Source organism: Pantherophis guttatus, chromosome 2 (genome assembly GCF_059756535.1).
Source record: "Pantherophis guttatus breed Tessera chromosome 2, ASM5975653v1, whole genome shotgun sequence".
Classification (NCBI taxonomy): Eukaryota; Metazoa; Chordata; class Lepidosauria; order Squamata; family Colubridae; genus Pantherophis; species Pantherophis guttatus.
The window spans coordinates 270,594,417-270,616,597 of NC_142064.1; the positions used below are offsets into that span (position 1 = coordinate 270,594,417).

The following is a 22,181-nucleotide window of genomic DNA, read 5'->3' on the forward strand; positions in this document are numbered from 1 at the left end:
CGAATTCCTGTTCTTTGGACGGCCCAAGTACTACAACTCCCATCACACCCTGCCTTCAAATGTTTGGGGCACCCTTTTGAGCCAGTTTCTTTGGGGTAGTGTTGAAGTCCTTAGAAGCCTAAGGCATAAGTTCTCTATAGGGATGTTAATGGTGGCATTCCTGTAACTGGCCTTGTGAATTGCCCTGTTTCCTGGGTTGGCATAGAGACCATTCTCCATCTTAAAATAGCTGAACTTCAACTCCCAGAATGCCCCATGCTGACTGGGGAATTCTGGGAGTTGAAGTTCACCTATATTTTTAAAGATGCAAAGGTTCAGATTCAGGTTAGATAGACTAACCTGATGCATTAAACGTCCAAATCTGGTTACAGCTTCGCACCAACCACGGCCAGGTGCCTCTGCCCGGCCTTAGGTCACCTGTTGGGGTGTGTGTGTGTTTACACTACAGACCTGGTGCGAATCCTGCTTGCCCCTTCCCTCCCCTTTTCCCTCCCTATTTCATCAACCTTCTTCTTGCTCCCGTCTTCGAAGGAGTTAAATAGAAGCGACGGATTCCTAGAGAGGAAGAAAATTTGGGGTGGAGTTTGGGGTCTTGGGATGGGGGGGGAAGAATGAGAAGCGGGGGGGGGGGAGGGAAAGAAGGGAAAGCCAAACACTCCTCCCATTCCTGGTCTCGTCTGAATGCTCCCGCGGGCGGATGCTGGTAGCGGCGTTTGCAGAAGGGGTGGAGAGCGACTCTGCTGTATTTTTCTGGTGGGTGGTGGTGGTGGGTCCTTTAATGGAGGTGGGGGGGGGGACAGCGGCCGGTGGGTCTCCCCCCCATCTCGCCCGCCTTGTGCATTTGGGCAAAGCGAAGCTGCAGAGAAGCAGGGAGGGAGGAAGAGCGCTGGGAAGCCCCCCTACCCAAAAAGATCTGAACTGTCCCTGCAAAGAAAAGACGAGGTGGGGAGGGGGGGTGCCTTTGCAGAGCAAGCAAGAGGGTCCGTGGCCTCGCCTTTTCGCTGCAGGTTAGGGGGGGGGATGTAGCTTAGTCCCCCCCCCTCCATCCTCATCCTCATCCCCATCCCCATCGATCTCGATTTCAGTTTAATTGCTTTGGCTGAATGAACTACTGCTTTTATGTATTCCCTCACACCCCCCACGCCCCCCTTTGCAGGGTTAAAACTTCCAGGGAGTGTTCTGTGTCTTATTAGGTGTGGATTGGCTTTATTGGGTGTTTTTCTTTCAAAGGGGTCCAAATCCACCTTTAATTCTCTTATTGCCCCTTTATTTTTAGCTGTTAGAGCCTTTTTTTTAAAAAAAAAATCCGTCCTGCTCCTCATGAGTTCTAGGCAGGGTGGATTTGATTTAAATCGAGTTGATTTAAATCACAATTTAAATCATGATTTAAATCACTAGTAAAAAGGCTTGATTTAAGTCAACTCGATTTAAATCATAATTTTGAAAGAGCAACTGTCATCTCTGCTCCTCCTTTGACCCGCTGTTGACTCACCGATAGTCCCAGTGTTGCAGAATATACAGCCTCATGCTACATAACTAAGCTCCATTTCATGCTGAATAAACTAAATTATTTGTGTATCTTGAATAGAAAACTATCTTACAATAGATTTTTACCCCAAAAGTTTTTTATTAAAATAAATTCGATAAAAATCAAAAAAATCCAATTTAAATTAAAAAAATCTGATTTTTTTTATTTCTTAAAAAAAATCATTGATTTTTATCCACCCTGGTTCTAGGTGACTGGGGCGGGGTGGGGGAAAATGCATAAGAGCAGTAGTTCATTCAGCCAAAACAATCCTTCCTCATAATATCTTTTAATTTATTCCCCTCCCCAAGGGTAAACCTTGGTAGACAGGTAGAGAGGCCAGGGTTGGCCCCTGTCATCCAGAGTTTCTAAAGCTGAAGGTGGATTTGAACCCACCTCTCTATACCTTCCTTCCTTCCTTCCTCCCTCCCTCCCTCCCTCTGCGCTGGCACTGTGGTTAGAGTGCAGTACTGCAGGCTACTTCTGCTGATCACCGGCTGCCAACAGTTTGGCAGATTGAATCTCACCAGGCTCAAGGTTGACTCAGCCTTCCGTCCTTCCTAGGTCGGTAAAATGAGGACCCAGATTGTTGGGAGAGCAATATGCTGACACTGTAAACCGCTTAAAGAGGGCTGTGAAGCACTATGAAGCGGTATATAAGTCTAAGTGCTATTGCTTGCTTGCTTGCTTGCTTGCTTGCTTGCTTGCTTGCTTGCTTGCTTGCTTCCTTCCTTCCTTCCTTCCTTCCTTCCTTCCTTCCTTCCTTCCTTCCTTCATACAGGAAGAGGAAATGTGTCACAAGGAAGCCAGGATCAATTAGTCATGATGGGATGGAGCTCATAACTGCAAAACACAGAAAAAGCAAGAAAAGGCGAGAAGAAATGGGTTGCTTATACTAGCCTGACCTCGCCTTCCTCCTCTTTTGCTTCTAGGAAGCCTTAATCTTTTGCGTTGCCTGTAGGTAGTCCTCGATTTACGATTCCATTTGGGATTGGAATTTTGCTTGTTTAGCAAAGTAATCCTTATGTGAGATATCACAGGACGGCTTTGCTCAAGAAGTGTCATTCTGCACTCACTGTTGCAGTTGTTAAGTGATCTCACTGGTCATTAAGTGGATGGCATCCTGGGTAAGAAGCACAGATTTCCCAAAAGGAGAGGCAAGTGAGTCCTGGCACAGTCTGCATTTGACTTGAGGGGGTTTTGGAGAAGCTTAGAGATGTTTTGGTCCACCTTGCTTAGAAATGGTATGGAACATGCGACTTGGAGAATAGTGCAAGGGTGCAAAGGCCACCGGTCTGGGGATTAAGGCCGCATTCCTCAGTGGCAGCGGTGGTACTGGGCTGAAGTCCAGGATTGACGTCAGTGGCAGCTGGCTGAAACTACTGAAGGCCCCAGGCCTCCATTTAAGGCACCACCCTGGCATTTCTGCCCCATTGTAGGGCCCAGTTTGGGTGGCTGAGGCTTCTGGGGGCAGCTGCAGCTTTGCATCACACTGCAGCTCTCCTAATTCATGCATGGCCTGCACTGGATCTCCTGGGTTTCCCCCACTCCCTTAGGCACCACTTCACTTAACCACCCACAAAACCACTTAATTTCCACCACAACAGAAGAGTTTGCCTCCTAGAGATGTGGGGTCTCCATCACTGGAGTTTTTGTCTATGGAGTTCTGAGGTCCTGGAGAGGGGTTACATTGGAAGACCAAATGGTCCTTTTCAAGTCTAGGATTTTGTGATTCTGTACTTTTCTTGAAAGGAAATACTATTCTTCATTTCTTTTTCATTCTAACAGTGGATAAAAGATTGTGATCTCAAGATTTATCTACAATGACAACTATCAACAAGCAGTAGAAAATTAGTGCAAGGCAGCAGCCACCATAAAGCATGGTGGACTTGGATCTTTTATCAGACACAACCAGCACTCCGAAAAACCACAAAACAACCCATGAATGCTCAGAGTGCGGGAAATCCTTTGCTGAATGGTCCCTCCTTTTGACCCACCAGAAGATCCATGTGGGAAGTGGATCCAGTCAAGGTTTGGAGGGTGAGAAATCCTTCTCTGCAATAAATGCCAAAGATCTCAGAAGTTCCCCCAGACTAAAACCCCATAAATGTGAGGAATGTGACTTATCCTTTGGTCGAAAGTCACACTTTCTTACACATCAGAAAATCCACACTGGAGAGAAACCTTATCAATGTCTGGAATGTGGGAAAATTTTCCAAAAGAAAGCCAATCTCAGAAACCACGAGAGAATTCACACTGGAGAGAAACCTTACAGCTGTGGACAGTGTGGGAAGAACTTTGCTCAGAAGGCACATCTTTGGATCCATGAGCAGATTCATGCAGGAATCAAACCTTACAAATGCTTTGAGTGTGGAAAATGCTTCATCCAGAGTTCAGCTCTTCGGAGTCATGAGAAAACACACACGGGGGAGAAAAACGAAAAGTGCCTCGAATGCGGGAAATGTTTTACCTGGAAATCAAACCTGGTGCAACATCAGAGACTTCACACTGGAGAGAGACCCTATGAATGCCCAGAATGTGAGAGACGATTTGTAAATTCTTCTGAACTTCAGAGGCACCAGAAGAGGCACAAGGGGGAGAAACCCTATAAATGTGGGGAGTGTGGGAAAAGTTTTCTTACTCCAAGAGAGGTTCAGAATCATGAGAGAATCCACACAGGGGAGAAGCCGTTCAAGTGTGAGGAGTGTGGGAAATGCTTTTCCGAAAAACACAACCTTGGAAGGCATCAGAGACTCCACAGGGGAGTGAAGCCATACAGATGCGTAGAATGTGGAAAATGTTTTGCTCAAAATGGAGACCTTTGGAGTCATCATAAAACCCACACAGGGGAGAAGCCATATCAATGTAACGAATGTGGAAGATTTTATCGCACCCCATCAAGCCTTCGAAGTCATGTTAAAATTCACACGGGGGAGAAAAATTACAAATGTTTAGACTGTGGGAGAACATTTGGTAAGTCATCTTCGCTTAAAAGTCACAGCCGAATCCATACAGGAGAGAAGCCCCATAAATGCTCAGAGTGTAATAAATGTTTTTCTCAGAAAAGTACTCTTATAATACATCAACGAATCCACTCTGGAGAGAAACCTTATAAATGTTTGGACTGTGGGAAATGTTTTGCCCAACCTGCAGCATTTCACAGGCACACCCGAAGTCACGCAGGAGAGTGACCTTACAAGTGTGCAGAGGGTGAGACAACTTTTCACTGCAAATCGAAAGCTAAAATGCATCAGAAACTCCATAGTAGAAATAAATCCCTTTACTTGTGAACAAAGTGGGAAATACTTTTTTTCAAAAGTCACACGTTATACCATTCATTGGGAACTTCACACAGTGACGGGGCTGTGTGAGTTCACACAGGGCTCATTCTACAATTCTTTGGTATGGGCAATATGTTTTTCCTAGTTTTCCTGAACAAAGTGATTTTATAAGTCGAGGACTACCTGTAAGGAAACCTTGATAAATCCTGAAGCGTTCACAAAAGGGCGTAATTGTATAAATGCTTGGAATATTGCAAAATTCTTCACCGACACCTCTGGAGGCTGTAAAGAATCCACAAGAAAAAGAAATTGTGCATTTGGGGTGTGGGAAATATTTTTCTGAAATGTCTACTTGGTCTGCAGAAAAAATGCCCTCCAGATAAACCTTCCAGCTGCTCTGACTACTGGAAGCTTTCTGGGTGACAAACCATATTAGGGCTTGCTTGTGTGAAAAATCTGTTCCCTTAAAATGAGACAGTTTTTGTGATACATTTGTAAGTGCCCATAGAGAGAAAGCCTAGAAATCTTAACATTTTCTCCTGAAATCTTTTCAAAGAACACAAAGCAGTTCATAATTGCAGTGAAGTGAGGAAAAGATTCCCTGACCTGAGTATTATTAAAAAAAATGGTTGTGATCTAGAGGAGGAAAATATTCTTCAGATATCACTTAAGCCTCAGGTTCTCTTTTGCCCCTCAGTCCTCCGTATTCACAGTGAAAAAAATCCCAAGAGACCTGGGTCCCCAGCTCTGAACTGGGACAGAAAGTTCTCTTTTAAGATTGTAAAGTAAAACTTTTTAAGGTAATTGATTTACTGTTTGCCTCTCTTGCTTACTGTAAATATATTTATTTCTATAACACTGCTGATTCTTGACAGTGTCTCTGACTCCATTTAGACACCAGCTGTGCAATTCCCTGACCATGAAGATGCACCTGGCTGCAATTGCAGAGAGAGATAAATCACCCACAGGGATTAATTGGAGCACAGGTTACTACCGTGTTGGCAAACGTATGGAACGCGTGCTGGAAGGGGCATGTAGAACCATCCCGCGCGGGATGCGCAGCCTTGCTGGCTCCTCTTCCGTGTTCCTGTACACACATGTGCATTGGTCAGCTGGTCTTCACGCGCAAGGGAGTGCCGAAACCCAGAAGAGAAGTGTTCTGTCGCGCATGTGCACGCCGGCACCTAAACTTCTGGGTTTCTGTCATGCACATGTGCGACAGCCAGTTGTTCATTGGGTGTGCCTCCATGCCAGAAGTTCAGGTGCCGGCATGTGTATGCACGATGGAACACTGCTCTTCCGGATTTTGCTGCTCCTGCGCACGTGAGGGCCAACAAGGCCACGCAGTCCAGGTGGGATGGTTTTGCGTGCCATTTCTGGCACGCAGGTCGACATGCGGTGATGTGAAAGATTAGCCATCACTGGGTTACTTAGTATGTACACAGCAGGTCGTGAGAAGCGCAACTTAAATTCTGTAATACTCAGTTTAGTGTGAATTGTAAATGGATATCAGATTGCCTATCGTGACCGAAAATTTAGTTAATGTCAGGTTACAATGTATGCAGTTAAGGTTATTATATGTACAGTAGTTTCATTCATAAATGTAAATTGTTTTAAGCATATCCTTGTTCTTTACTGTGATATTTCATTATGATTTATTTATTTATTTATTTATTTATTGGTTCAATTTATATGCCGCCCTTCTCCGGAGACTCAGGGCGGCTTACAATGCGTTAAGCAAGAGCCTTCATACTTTTGTATATACCTGCTTAGTAGGGCTTTTGGCCCCCTCTAAGCGGTGTTCTTTTTTATACAAAGTCAGCTTATTGCCCCCACAATCCGGGCCTCATTTTATCTACCTCGGAAGGATGGAAGGCTGAGTCAACCTTGAGCCTGGTGAGATTTGAACTGGCAATAATTGCAGGCAGCTGGCAGCTAAGTACTATTTAACAGCGCTTTAGTCCGCTGCTCCACCAAGGCTCCTTATGTAGAACCTCATGTATCATATTAAACATTTTTCTTGCCTATTTCCAGCAATCTGGGAACAATTACCATATTTTTTGGAGTATAAGACACACCGGAATAAAAGACGCAGCTTAGTTTTTGGGGAGGAAAATAGGGGAAAAAAATCTGCCTACCAGGTATTCATCATGCTAGCGTCCTTAGTTTGGTCAGCTTTAGCACATTAGTTCGCTGGTTTTTTTATCCCCTGCTTGGGGATAAAAAACAGCTTCTAAGGCACAGCTGAGAGGAAGCAGCAATGAGAAAAGCAGGCAAAGCGAGGGGAAGGGGTGGGGGAGATCGCTTCACTCGGCTAGCACCTCCTTAGGGCTGAAAAAAAGCTTCGAAAAAGCTACATTGAGTATAAGACGCACCCAAATTTTCAGCCTCTTTTAGGGGGGGGGGAAGGTGCATCTTATACTCCGAAAAATACGGTAGCCTATTTTCCATAGAAATATCACATCAAATAATATAAATTTAATGTCATTTTTTGGGTGGGATTCATTAATCGCACTAACGAAGACTACCATATCTCCTCCCTTGCCCTGAACTGTGGTTAATTCTCTTCTGTGTCCCCCATGAACTGGCATCTCATCCCATGCACATGAGAAGGTTGCAGGAATTGGCATCTCCAGAGGTTCTCGTTAAAAGAAAAAAAGAATCCAGTGTTTTGTGTGAGAGAAAAATTTCAGCTCTAAATCGAACCTTAAAACTCTTTTGGAAACTCCACACTGGAAAGAAACCGTTTCAGGGCTCCGAGTGTTGAAAGCGCTTCAGTAAAAGCAAATCTCTCATTTACCATCCGAGGATCCACGCTGAAGAGAAACTGAACCTGTGTTCAGATTGCGGGAAGAACTTCAGTGTGAGCTGAACACCTCACATCTCATCAAAATAATTCACACCAGGGATTTTTCAATTCTGCATGTATTTTTAGCTTATTTTGATGGCAATGATTGCTTCAATGGCCAACTGTCAGGCCTATTCTTTCCAGACATCAAACAGGCAAATCAAACAAGCTGTGCAAATCAGTGGAGTCTAGAATTAAATTTAAAAAAGACTAAGGACTACAGGTAGAACAAACCCCTTTAGAACTGACAATGAAGGCACCAAAGTTGTGAGCAGCTTCTGCCTTTTAGGATCAACCATCAAGAGTAAAGGAAGTAGCAATCAAGAAATAAGGCCCAGTCCAGCACTTGATAGAGCAGCCAGAAAGGCCTTTGAAAACACCATGATGGGTCTCTACCTACAATGAACAGAATTGTGTAAGCCATGATCATCTTCCCTATGGTGTTCTATGAACAGAACAGAATGGAATATGGAATATAAAGTATATAAAGAATAGAGTATAATATAAAGAATGGTATGGAATAGAATAGAAAATGGAATATAAAGGATAGAGTAGAAAAAGAATGGAACAGAATGGAAGTGAAAATTGAATTTAAAGCAGCAGGATCGGAAGAGGACTGATGCCTCTGAACTTTCCCCATTCCTGTTCTGTGGATGGCTGTAGTGCTACAACTCCCATCACACCCTGCCTTCACATGTTTGGGGCACCCTTTCGTGCCAGTTTCTTTGGGGTAGTGGTGAAGTCCTTAGAAGCCTGAGGAATAATGTCTCTGTATGCATGATAATGATGGCATTCTTGTAACTGGCCTTGTGAATTGCCCTGTTTCCTTGGGTCGTCATAGAGACCATTCTCCACCTTAAAACACCAGAACGTCAACTCCCAGAATGCCCCATGCTGACTGGGGCATTCTGGGAGTTGGAAGTTCACATTAAAGATACCAAGTTTCAAAAACAGTGCCCTAGATCAGGGGTGGGGCAAACATGGCACTTTTACAACCCTGTGGACTTCAACTCCCAGAATTCCTGAGACAGCTTGGCTGTCTCAGGAATTCTGGGAGTTGAAGTCCACAGGGTTGTAAAAGAGAGACATTTGCCCACCCTTGCCTTAGATAGACTAACCTGATGCTTTAAACTCCCAAATCTGGTTACAGCTTCGTACCAACCAGGGCCAGGTGCCTCTGCCCGGCCTTAGTTCACCTGTGTGGGGGGGGGGAGGGTTCAGATGTGCTGCGTTTTCTGCTTGCCCCTCCCTCCCCTTTTCCCTCCCTATTTTGTCAGCCTTCTTCTTGCTCCTTTACAGCCAGTTTCTTTGGGGTAGTGGTGAAGTCCATAGAAGCCTGAGGGATAATGTCTCTATAGGGATGTTAACGTTGGCATTCCTGTAACTGGTCTTGTGAATTGCCCTGTTTCCTGGGTTGGCATAGAGACCATTCACCACCTTAAGACACTTGAACTTCAACTCCCAGAATGCCTCATGCTGACTGGGGAATTCTGGGAGTTGAAGTTCACATATATCTTAAAAGATGCCAAGGTTCAGACACTGCCCTAGATTAGCCTGGTGCATTCAACCCCCAAATCTGGTTCCAGCTTCCCACAAACAGAGTGCTTCTGTCCGGCCTTAGATCACCTGTGTGTGTGTGTGGGGGGGGTTCAGATGTGCTGCGTGTTCTGCTTGCCCCTCCCTCCCCTTTCCCCTCCCTATTTCATCAACCTTCTTCTTGCTCCTGTCTTCGAAGGAGTTAAGTTAGAGGCGATGGATTCCTAGAGCGGAAGAAAAAAAATTTGGGGTTGGAGTTTGGGGGCGGGGCAAAGAAGAGAGCGCCAAAGGCTCCTCCCATTCCCGGTGTCCTCTGAATGCTGCCTGTTCGGGATATTTGCAGAAGGGGCTGAGATCCACCCTGCTCTCCCTCCCTCCCTCCGGGGCTTTCTGGTGCGTGATGGTGTGGGGGGGGGGGTGAGAGGAGGTTTGGGGGGGGAAGTTTGGGGTGATCAGGCCCACTTCACTGGGGAGGGGGGAAGAAACACCCGCTGGTGGGGTTCCTTCCACCCTCCTTGTGCATTTGGGCAAAGCGACGCTGCAGAGGATCAGGGAGGGAGGAAGGGCGCTGGGAAGCCCCCCCCCCCAAAAAAGATCCGAGCCGTTCCTGCAGATAAAAAAAATGGGGTGAGGAGGGCCCGCCTTTGCAGAACAAGCAAGAGGGTCCCTGTGGTCTCCCCTTTTTCCATGCCGTGGGGGGGGAGCAGCTTAGCCCCCCCACCCCCTCCCTCTCCATCGTTCTGCCTTTCAGTTTTATTGCTGCCTTTGCTCCCCCCCCCACCTCCCCTCGCGCTCTATGCAAGGTGAAAACTTGGTGAAGGTGTATTCAATGCCTTACTCTAGGCGTTGGAAGGCAAATCCATGTGGTTCAGTTCTAAGGTGGGAGAAAGACGCTGCAAACAACATGGAGGCTGATTGGAAAGAAAGTTTATTGAAGAGAAACAGACACAAAGACAGCCTGCAGTTCTGGGTCGGCTGCACAGCTAGCAAGATGAGTGCCAGGATTTTTTTTACAGGTCCTGAAATGCTGTGTGTGTGTGTGTGTGTTTGTGTGCAATGAAGGGGGTTGTGTTCTGAAAGGGCGTTGGGCAATTCCTATTGTGGCTAAGGGCTTTCTTCCAGTGCTGGATCTTGGGGTGAGGGGCTGCTGTGCTAATCCTACCATTCTGCTTTTGTCAGCTGCAAGCAGAAAAATACCCTGCCTTGAATTCATTTCTGCCTGCGGTATATGCTTTGCATATGAATAGAGCCATTCTGGATAGCTGGCTGCTGCTTCTTTCAATAAGCTCTTTATCTCCTTAAGGGTTGGCAGCTGCTGTGAGCTCTGAAGAAAAAAAAATGGGGGCTCCTTTCTGTCTTTGAAGAGCATGTTTCCCCATTTTTTCTTTAGGGAAATAGAATATTCTGCCTTTTTTTAATGCTTCCTAATATGTTTCATTCTTCTGGGATGGGTGGGTTTGATACTTGGTGGTCCGCAGAAAAATTATTGCACTAAATCAGAGGTCCTCAAACTATGGTCCCTAGGCCGGATACGTGCAATGAACATTTCTCTTGCTGCAGAGAATCTCTCCCTTCTGGATCTTTTTGTGCGGGTCGGAGGGGGACAGAAATTCTGACTTGGGGTCTGCTTCAGCTTCCTGATGTGGGGCTTTGGGTGAAGGCTGGAGGGAAGTGCCGCTGGTGTCGAAGAGCCCGAGGGCCTCGTTCCAGTGGGACTGCATCATGGCCTGGAATTGGCTGACCATCTCAGCCCGCTGAGCCTCCAGCCGTCTGTACCTGGCCTTGTACTCCTGCAGCTCTTCCCTCTGCTTGGAACGCCTATGCTTCTGCTGAGCCTCCTTCTTGGTTACAACCAATTTGAACTAACCTGTTTTGCCAACTCTTTCTCATGGTGGCTGCTTAGCTCCAACAATTGCTTCCTGTGCGGCACTAAGGAGCCTGGGCGGGCAGGCAAGGAGGAGCTGGGAGGGGAGGAGTGAGTAGAGGCCTGCGAGGCGCCCATCAACGTGAGTGACATCGAGTTGACCATGCCCACCCAGTCACATGACTACCTAGCCAAACCCACCCAGGCGGTCATTAGGCAGATCATATTAGTGGTCCGCGGGAATAAAAAATATGAATGTAGTGGTCCCTGAGGTCTGAAAGGTTGGTGACCCCTGGATTGGGAGACCTGCCTGATCCCTCCCAAGTCTCAGATATTGGGAACCTCTACCTTTCTCAAAAGGAAATATTATTCTGCATTTCTTTTTTTTTTCCTAACAAACAGGGTAAAAGATTTTGACCAAAGATTTACCTGCAAGACAACTCTCAACAGAAAATAGAAATTCAGCCCAAGGCAGCAGCCGCCACAAAACATGGAGCCTGGGAAACTCTTGGATGCCTCATCAGACACAAGCAGCACTTCAAAAAATTACAAAAAACCACATGAATGCTCAGAGTGTGGGAAATCCTTTGCTGGCCGGTCCCTCCTTTTGACCCACAGGAAGATCCATGTGGGATGTGGATCCAGTCAAGGTTTGGAGGGTCAGAAATCCTCCCCTGGAGAAAACTCCAAAGATCTCAGGAGCCCCCCCAGACTAAAACCTTATAAATGTGATGAATGCGACTTATGCTTTGGTCGATCGTCATACCTTCTTACCCATCAGAAAATCCACACTGGAGAGAAACCTTATCAGTGTCTGGAATGTGGGACGTTTTTCCGTGAAAAAGCCACTCTCATAAAGCACGAGAGGACTCACACAGGGGAAAAACCTTACAGCTGTGGACACTGTGGAAAGAGCTTTTCCCAGAAGATAAATCTTTGTGTCCATGAGCAGATTCATGCAGGAATCAAACCTCACAAATGCTTGGAGTGCGGAAAATGTTTCACACAGATTTCATCTCTTCGGAGTCATGAGAAAACACACAGAGGGGAGAAAAACGAAAAGTGCCTCGAATGTGGGAAATGTTTTATCTTGAAATCAAACCTGCTGCAACATCAGAGACTCCACACCGGAATGAGACCCTATGAATGCTCAGAATGTGAGAAACGATTTCTAACTTCTTCTGATCTTCGGAAACACCAAATAGGGCACAAAGACGAGAAACCGTTTAAATGTGGGGAGTGTGGGAAAGGTTTCCTTGAACGAAGGAAGCTTGAGAGTCATGAGAGAATCCATACAGGGGAGAAGCCTTTCAAATGTGTGGAGTGTGGGATGTGCTTTTCTGATAAATACAACCTTGCAAGGCATCAGAGGGTCCACACAGGAGAGAAGCCATACAGATGCGGAGAATGTGGAAAATGTTTTGCTCAAAAGGGATACCTTTCAGTACATTATAAAACCCACACAGGGGAGAAGCCCTTTCAGTGCAATGAGTGTGGACAATTTTATCGTACCCTAACAACCCTTAAAAAACATGCAAAACTGCACACGGGGAACAAAATTACAAATGTTTAAGAGTGTGGGAGAACATTTGCTCATTCATGTTCCCTTAGAAGTGACAGCCAAATCCATACAGGAGAGAAGCCCTAGTCCTATAACCTTAAACTTAAGCATAATTTTCAAGAACCCCCCCTCCCCCAGTATGACTGAAGATAAAAGTTTTCGATCAGTATGTTCTATCTAGTCAAATCAAATCTTTCTCGTTAACCTTTTATTTTTGTTTTCAAGTTATTGAAGATAACTTTATGTTCAATATAACAAGAATAACTTGTTTTCAAGATATAAAGTTATTTCAGGAATTGTATAATGGCTTCCAATTTTATTACTATTGTTTTGTAATTATTTTGTTTAGTTAGGGGGATTTAAGATAAATGGAAAGGGGGATTATATACTTATGTCGTTAGCTATTTTTGTCCATTGGATCTGGATCTTTGTTGATCAATAGGACAGCTGAAGATTTTAAAATAAGTTTGTAAAAAATAGGATCAGATATACAATGAATATGCCCCTGTTTCCAATTGGAGAGACAGTGATAAATCACTCAGGATTAATTGGAGCGCAGGTAACTTAACACATACATCGCAGGTTGTAAGAATATGTTAACTTTGAATTACGTAATTAGATTAGTGTGAATTGTAAATGGATACCAGGTTCCTTATTATGTGATCCAAAATTCACTTAATGTCAGGTTACAATATGTGCAATTAAGGTTACCATATGTGCAGTTTTTTTATCTATAAATTTAAATTTTTAAAGCATATTCTTGTTCTTCTTTACTGTGATATTTCATTATTCATATACCATACTGCATTAAATATTTTTCTTGCCTATTTCCGTCAATTAGAATAGAATACAATAGAAACAATTACCTTATTTTCCATCGAGATATCACTTGATGGTACAGGTAGTCCTTGAGTTACAACTACAATTGTGTCCAAAATTTATGTTGCTAAGTGAAACATTTTTTAAGTGAATTTTCCCCCATTTTACGAATTTTCTTCACATTCTTGTTAAATGAACCATTGCAATTGTTAAGTTACTAACACAGTTATTAATTGAATCTGGCTTCCCCATTGAAGAGATTTCATGAGCCAGAACCACTGCAACTGATAAAACATGAATTATAAATGTTTTATTTTTGGCTGTTCACCGCCCTGAGTCCGAAAGGAGAAGGGCGGTATAGAAATTTAAATAATAAATAATAAATAAATAAATTAGTTGCCAAGCATCTGAATTTTGATCCTGCGACTATGGAGATGCTGCAGTGGTTGTAAGTGAGAAAACGGTCATAAGTCACATTTTTTGGTGCCATTGTAACTTGTAATGGTCACTAAACAAACTGTTGTAAGTTGAGGAGTACCTGTAGAAATTGAATGGGATATTTTTGTGGGATTCATGAAACTCACTAAACGAGACCTAACTTAACTCCTCGCTTGCCCTGGAATGTGTTTAATTCTCTTCTCTTGTGTCCTCCATGAACTGGCATCTCATCCCCAGCCCATGACAATTATTGCTTCAATTGCCAACTGTCATGCCTATTCTTTTTGGACATTAAACAGGCAAATATAACAAACTCTGCAAATCAGTGGGTCTAGAATTAAATATAAAAAAGACTAACGACTACAGGTAGAATAAACCCCTTTAGAACTGACAATGAAGATATCAAAGTTGTGAGCACCCTCTGCCTTTTAGGGTCAACCATCAGGAGAAAAGGAAGTAACAATCGAATAATAAGTCCCAGTCCAGCACTTGGTAGAGCAGCATTAAGGGCCTTTAAAAACATTTAAATGCCATGTGGGGTCTCTTACTACAATAATTAGAATTATGTAAACCATGATCATCTTCCCTAGGATGTATGAAGAGAACAGAATGGATTGTAAAAAAATGAAATATAAGGTATAGAAAATAGAATAGGCAAAGCGAAGACTAGAAAGAAAAGAAAAAAATGGAATATAAAGTATGTAAAGAATAGAATAGAATGGAACAGAATAGAAGCCAAAGTTGGACTTAAGCAAGCAGGATAGGATGAGGACTGATGCCTCTGAACTTTCCCCATTCCTGTTCTCTGGATGGCCCTAATACTACAACTCCCATCACACCCTGCCTGCACATATTTGGGGCACCCTTTTGAGCCAGTTTCTTTGGGGTAGTGGTGAAGTCCTTGGAACCCTGAGGGATAATGTCTCTATAGGGATGTTAATTGTGGCATTCTTGTAACTGGCCTTGTGAATTGCCCTGTTTCCTGGGTTGGCATAGAGACCATTCTCCACCTTAAGATACCTGAACTTTAACTCCCAGAATGCCCCTGCCTTCAAATGTTCGGGGCACGCTTTAGAGCCAGTTTCTTTGGGGTAGTGGTGAAGTGCTTAGAAGCCTGAGGCATAATATCCCTGTAGGGATGTTAATGGTGGTATTCCTGTAACTGGCCTTGTGAATTGCCCTGTTTCCTGGGTTGGCATAGAGACCATTCTCAACCTTAAGACACCTGAACTGCAACTCCCAGAATGCCCCATGCTGACTGGGGAATTCTGGGAGTTGAAGTTCACATATCTCTTAAGAGATGCCAAGTTTCAGACACTGCCCTAGATTAGCTTGATGCATTCAACCCCCAAATCTGATTAGAGCTTCCCACAAACCAGGTGCCTCTGTCCGGTCTTAGGTCACCTCTGTGTGTGGGTGTTTACAGACCTAGTGGGAATCCTGCTTGTCCCTCCCTCCCTCCCCTTTTTCATCAACCTCCTCCTTGCTCCTGTCTTCGAAGGAGTTAAGTAGAGGCGATGGATTCCTAGAGTGAAAGAAAATTTGGGGATGGAGTTTGGCGGAGGAAGAAAGAAGAGAGTTCCAAAGCCTCCTCGCATTCTCGGTGTCCTCTGAATGTTGCATGTTTGGACGCTGGCAGAGGCTTTTGCAGAAGGGGCTGAGATCGACCCTGCTCTCCCTCCCTCCCGGCCTTTCTGGTGCATGGTGGGCTGTATGTGGGGGGGAGGAAAGGTGCCTGGTGGGGTGATCAGGCCAGGGCTGGATTTTCCTATAGGCTAACTAGGCTTCAGCCTAGGGCCTCAAAATCAAGAGGGGCCTACATTCAAATTGTTAGCAAAATTAAAATTACACTTTCACTATAGGTGAAAGGGCCTCATAAGTGGAATAGCCTAGGGCCTCTTTTCATCTAAATCCGGCCCTGGATCAGGCCCTTGGGGTCCCCACTTCACTGGGGGGGGGGAAGAAACACCTGCTGGTGGGTTCCTTCCACCTGTCTTGTACATTTGGGCAAAGCGAAGCTGCAGAGGATCAGGGAGGGAGGAAGAGCGCTGGGAAGCCCCCTCCCCAAAAAAGATCCGAGCCGTTCCTGCAGATAAAACATTGGGTGGGGGGGGGCGCCTTTGCAGAACAAGCAGGAGGGTCCCCGTGGTCTCCCCTTTTCCATGCCGGGGGGGGGAGCAATTTAGTCCCCCTCCCTCTCCATCGTTCTGCCTTTCAGTTTCATTACTGCCTTTCCTTTCCCCTCCCATGCAGCCCCCCCCCCGCCCTTTGCAAGGTTAAAACAGGTATAACCAAATCCATGTGGTTCAGTTCTAAGGTGGGAGAAAGACCCTGCAAACAACTTGGAGGCTGATTGGAAAGAAAGTTTATTGAAGAGAAACAGACACAAAGACAGCCTGCAATTCTGGGTCAGCTGCACAACTAGGTAGATGAGTGCCAGGATTTTTTATACAGGTCCTGAATAACACAGGTCCTGAAAACACATTGCTGTGTTTGTGTGCAATGAAGGGGGTTGTGTTCTGAAAGGGCGTTTGGGCAGTTCCTATTGTGGCTAAGGGCTTTCTTCCAGTGCTGGATCTTGGGGTGAGGGGCTGCTGTGCTAATCCTACCATTCTGCTTTTGTCGGCTGCAAGCAGAAAATACCCTGCCTTGAATTCATTTCTGCCTGCAGTATATGCTTTGCATATGAATAGAGCCATTCTGGATAGCTGGCTGCTGCTTCTTTCAATAAGCTCTTTATCTTCTTAAAGGTTGGCAGCTGCTGTGAGCTTGGAAGAAAAAAATGGGGGCTGCTTTCTGTCTTTGAAGAGCATGTTTCCCCATTTCTTCTTTAGGAAAATATAATATTCTGCCTTTTTTAATGTTTCCTAATATGTTTCATTCTTCTGAGATGGGTGGGTTTGATACTTTGTGGTCCGCAGAAAAATTATTGCACTAAATCAGGGGTCCTCAAACTATGGCCCTTCGGTGGTTGAATAAACTAATTGAGACGAAGTGAGGGCCTATGTTAATACGAAGAGAGATACACTTATTTAGATTGAGAGATAATTGTATGAAAATCACATTTGGGGATTACTTACCTTATTCTGTGTTGTGGGCATAATTATCTACTAATGAGGGCAGGAATATTATCTGCCAGGATAGACGTGTTGAATGGGGGAGGGAGGGGAATGTATGGTTTTTGTTTGTATGTATAAACAATGTTTTTGTCTTGTGTTGATTTTAACTTGAAAAAAAAATAATAAAATTTATTAATTTATATAAAAAAAAGGTTGGCAGCTGCTGTGAGCTCGGAAGAAAAAATGGGGGCTGCTTTCTGTCTTTGAAGAGCATGTTTCCCCATTTCTTCTTTAGGGAAATATAATATTCTGTCTTTTTTAATACTTCCTAATATATTTCATTCTTCTGGGACGGGTGGGTTTTCCACACAAAGTTAAAACTTCCAGGGTCTATTCAGTGTCTTACTAGGTGTGGATCGGCTTTATTGGGTGCTTTTCTTTCAAAAAGTGGCAAAGCTGCCTTTAGTTTTCTTATCGCCTGTGTATTTTAGCTGTTGGAGCATTATTTCTTTTTTTTTAACCCATCTTGCTCCTCATGAGTTCTAGGTGAGGGGGGAAGGGAAATTCATAAAAGTCCATTAAGCCAAAACAATCCTTTCTCATATCTTTTTTTCCTTATACTTAATTTATTACCCTCCCCAAGTGTAAACCTGCAAGGTAGGCAGGCTGGATCCTGCCCCAGTAACACTGTTTCTATAACTGAAGGTGTATTTGAACTTCTTTGAACTTCCACCCATCCATCCATCCATAGAAATATCTATCTGGTTCAGTTCCAAGCTGGGAGAAAAGCACTGGAGACAAAATGGAGGCTGGAGGCTGATTGACAAGAGCGTCCATTTATTGATGAAGCAGAAGCATATGAGTGATTCTAGGCAGCTGACCACATGGAGTTCAGAATGAGGGGTTTTTATACTTTCTCTTGGGCTTTGTCCTTGAGCTTCCTGTTCCTGTGCAAGAACATGTATTCTACTGGCTGTTGTAGGGGTCACAGCTGGCTCTGTAGGTTGTCTGTGGTCCCAGGTTTGGTTGAAGTTTGGAGGGTGTGGTGCAACTGGGGTGATGCAATGAAGGACCGTATATTCGGAAAGGGTGTTGGGCAATTCCTATTATGGTTGAGGGCTAACCCTACATTTGTTCAGATCTTGCTGCAGGGAATTTACCTCTTAAGGGCTGACATCTGCTGAGGGCTATTAAGAAAGGTGGGGGTTGCTTTCCAAGAGCATGCGCGTTGTCTGAAGGTAGTCCTCGATTTACGACTACAATTGGGATGGCAGTCTTGCTAGTTTAGCAAAGTGGTCATTACGTAAGATACCATGAGATCGCTTTGTTCAAGAATTGTAATTCTCCACTCACTGTTGCGATTATTAACTGATTTCATCGGTCATTATGTTCACAGAGTCCCAGGTAACAAGCACAGGTTTCTGAGGGCGGGGGGCAGGGGAGGCCATTGGAGTTCCAGCGTTGGCCACGTTTGACTTGAGGGCATCCTGGAGAAGCTTAGAGATGTTTTGGTCCACATTGCGTAGAAACTGTATGGAACATGCAGATGGGAGAATGGCGCAAGGCTGCAAAGGACTCCAGTCTCAGAAATTAAGGCTGCATTTCTCGGTGGCAGCGGTGAAACTGGGCCTGGCGTCATTGGCACTGGCAGAAACGGCTGAAGTCCCCAGTCCTCCACTTAAGGCACTGTCCTGGCATTTCTGCCCCATTGTAGGACTAACAACTAGTATAAAAACTGAGTTTCCCTCAGGGTGCTATTCAGCAGGTTCTGACAGGTTCTGGAGAACTGGTAGCGGAAAATTTGAGTAGTTCAGAGAACAAGCAAATACCACCTCTGGCTGGCTCCAGAGTGGGGTGGGAATGGAGATTTTTCAGTATCCTTCCCCTGCCACGCCCACCAAGCCATGCCCACAGAACCGGTAGTAAAAAAATTGAATTCCACCACTAGTTTCCATTCTAGTGATGTGGGGGCTCTCTGACTGGAGAATTTGTCTAGAGTGTCCTGAGGTGCTGGACAAGGGGGTTGGATTGGGAGACCTGCCTGATCCCTCCCAAGTCTCAGATTTTGTGAATCACTACCTTTCTCAATAGGAAATATTATTCTGCAATTCTTTTTTTTCTAACAGGGTAAAAGATTTACAACTCTCAACAGAAAATAGAAATTCAGCCAAAGGCAGCAGCCGCCAGAAAGGATGGAGCCTGGGAAACTCTTGGATGCCCCATCAGACGCAAGCAGCATTCCAAAAAACCACCAAAAAACACACGAATGCTCAGAGTATGGTAAATCCTTTGCTGGCCGGTCCCTCCTTTTGACCCACAGGAAGATCCATTTCGGAAGTGGGTCCAGTCAAGGTTTGGAGTGTGAGAAAGCCTTCCTTGGAAAAAACTCCAAAGATCTCGGTAGCCCCTCCAGACTAAAACCCTATAAATGTGATGAATGCGAGTTATGCTTTGGTCGATCGTCATACCTTCTTACCCATCAGAAAATCCACACTGGAGAGAAACCTTATCAATGTCTGGAATGTGGGACGTTTTTCCGTGAAAAAGCCACTCTCATAAAGCATGAGAGGACTCACACAGGGGAGAAACCTTACAAGTGTTCGGAATGTGGAAAGAGCTTTTCTCATAAGGCAAATCTTGGTGTCCATGAGCTGATTCATGCAGGAATCAAACCTCACAAATGCTTGGAGTGTGGAAAATGTTTCACACAGATTTCATCTCTTCGGAGTCATGAGAAAACACACAAAGGAGAGAAAAACGAAAAGTGCCTCGAATGCGGGAAATGTTTTATCTTGAAATCAAACCTGCTGAAACATCAGAGACTCCACACCGGAATGAGACCCTATGAATGCTCAGAATGTGAGAAACGATTCCTAACTTCTTCTGATCTTCGGAAACACCAAATAGGGCACAAAGACGAGAAACCGTTTAAATGTGGGGAGTGTGGGAAAGGTTTCCTTGAACGAAGGAAGCTTGAGAGTCATGAGAGAATCCATACAGGGGAGAAGCCTTTCAAATGTGTGGAGTGTGGGATGTGCTTTTCCGATAAATACAACCTTGCCAGGCATCAGAGGGTCCACACAGGAGAGAAACCATACAGATGTGGAGAATGTGGAAAATGTTTTGCTCAAAAGGGATACCTTTGGGTACATTATAAAACCCACACAGGGGAGAAGCCCTTTCAGTGCAATGATTGTGGCCAATTTTATCGTACCCTAACAACCCTTAAAAAACATGCAAAAATTCATAGAGGGGAACAAAATTTCAAATGTTTATAGAGCGTGGGAGAACATTTGCTGATTCATCTTCCCTTAGAAGTGACAGCCAAATCCATACAGGACAGAAGCCCTAGTCCCATAACCTTAAACTTAAGCATAATTTTCAAGCAGATTCTCCCACTATGACTGAAAAGTTTTTGATCAGTGTGTGCTAGTCAAAACAAATCTTTCTTGTTAACCTTTTATTTTTGTTTTCATTTTTGGATGTAAAGTTGTTATTTCAGGAAATGTATAATAGCTTCCAATTTTATTACTATTGTTTTGTAATTATTTTGTTTAGTTATAAGGGGGATTTAAGATAAATGGAAAGGGGGATTGTCGTATTTTTTGGAGCATAAGGCACACTTCCCCCCCCCCCCAAAAAGAGGGTGAAAATTTGGGTGTGTCTTATACACCGAATGTAGCCCAGCCCACGAGGCCAAAAATGCGAGGCACGGAGGTGGTGATTGTCTGTGGCAATCCCTGCAGCCTGGAACAGCTGATTGGGGTTATTCTGGGAGGCTGATCCACCCCCCCAATCAGCTGCTTGTTCTGAATCAGGCTGCAATAATGTGCTGAAGCTGACCTGGCTGTTTGCTATTTGCTGCAAGGAGGTGTCGGAGTTTGCAGCAGGAATCACATCCAGAAAATACACACAAGTAACTGATTCAGCAGGATTCAATAACTTCTCTTTATACTGTATATAATATAACACATGAAGTAAATATACAATACCAATTTTTTTTTAAATCTGCATTTAATTTTACCTTATTTCGATAACAATTATTGCTTCAATTGCCAACTGTCAGGCCTATTCCTTCCAGACATCAAACCAGTGGTGAAATCCGAACCGATTTGCTACTGCATGCGCACTGCATGCCAAAAGGAGGCTTGAGAAGGTAAGTAGAACAGTGGAGGGGGGGGGAATCAGCTGTGCTGCACAGTTTAGCATTGCTAGAAAGCAGGATTTTTTGATTTCTAGCAAAGCTAAACCCCGCTGCACAGCTGATCTTCGGAAATACGAGTTGGGAGGATAGTGTAGCTTTTTTAAACTACCGGTTTGCCCGAACTGGTAGCTGACTACCGGTTCACCCGAGACACTAGCTTTTTTCCCCCTACCAGTTCACCCAAATCGGAGTGAACCGGTAGCATTTCACCCCTGCATCAAACAGTCAAATAAAATAAATGTACAAGTTAGAGACGTCCAGAATTAAATATAAGGAAGACCAACTAATGACAATAGGTGGGACAAACTCCTTTAGAACTGACAATGTAGATATCAGAGAAATGAACAGCTTCTGCCTTTTAGGATCAACCATCAACAGTAAAGGAAGAAATAAGCCCCAGTTCAGCACCATAAAGACCTTTGAAAAAACATGTTTAAAAGCCATGAGGAGTCTCTTACTACAATAATTAGAATTATGTAAACCATGATCATCTTACCTATGATCTATGAAGAGGACAGAATGTAAAAAATAAAATATAAAGTATAGAAAATAGAATAGGCAAAGAGAAGATTAGAGAGAAAAGAGAAATAATGGAATATAAAGTATGTAAACAATGGAATGGAATGGAACAGAATAGAAGCCAAAGTTGGACTTAAACAAGCAGGATAGGAGGAGGAATTATGCCTCTGAACTTTCCTCATTCCTGTTCTCTGGATGGCCCTAGTACTACAACTCCCATCACACCCTGCCTTCAAATGTTTCGAGCAACCTTTTGAGCCAGTTTCTTTGGGGTACTGGTGAAGTGCTTAGAAGCCTGAGGCATAATATCCCTGTAGGGATGTTAACGATGGTATTCCTGTGTAAATGGCCTTATGAATTGACCTGTTTCCTGGGTTGGCATAGAGATCATTCTCCACCTTAAGACACCTGAACTTCAACTCCCAGAATGCCCCATGCTGACTGGGGAATTCTGGGAGTTGAAGTTCACATATATCTTAAGAGATGCCAAGTTTCAGACACAGTGCCCTAGATTAGCCTGGTGCATT

General features: G+C 44.3%; 1 protein-coding gene and 1 pseudogene across 2 annotated transcripts; both read left to right on the forward strand.

Annotated features, from left to right (window-relative positions):
• The first annotated feature begins 604 nt into the window (after positions 1-604).
• Positions 605-6,428, forward strand: LOC148115878 (uncharacterized). The gene is made up of 2 exons (XM_087884402.1): positions 605-753; positions 3,314-6,428. Exon 2 carries the CDS (start codon positions 3,406-3,408, stop codon positions 4,714-4,716), a length of 1,311 nt encoding a protein of 436 aa, XP_087740528.1. The 5' UTR covers positions 605-753; positions 3,314-3,405; the 3' UTR covers positions 4,717-6,428.
• A 3,022-nt stretch (positions 6,429-9,450) lies between these two features.
• On the forward strand, positions 9,451-20,465 carry LOC132711696 (uncharacterized; annotated as a pseudogene). Its single transcript, XR_015732005.1, has 3 exons — positions 9,451-9,583; positions 11,457-12,621; positions 19,091-20,465. The product of XR_015732005.1 is annotated as an uncharacterized LOC132711696 (transcript).
• Positions 20,466-22,181: the final 1,716 nt, after the last annotated feature.

Bases quoted from the DNA above. Each gene is read 5' to 3' on its own strand.
- LOC148115878 (XM_087884402.1), top strand. From the start codon at position 3,406: ATGGTGGACTTGGATCTTTTATCAGACACAACCAGCACTCCGAAAAAC.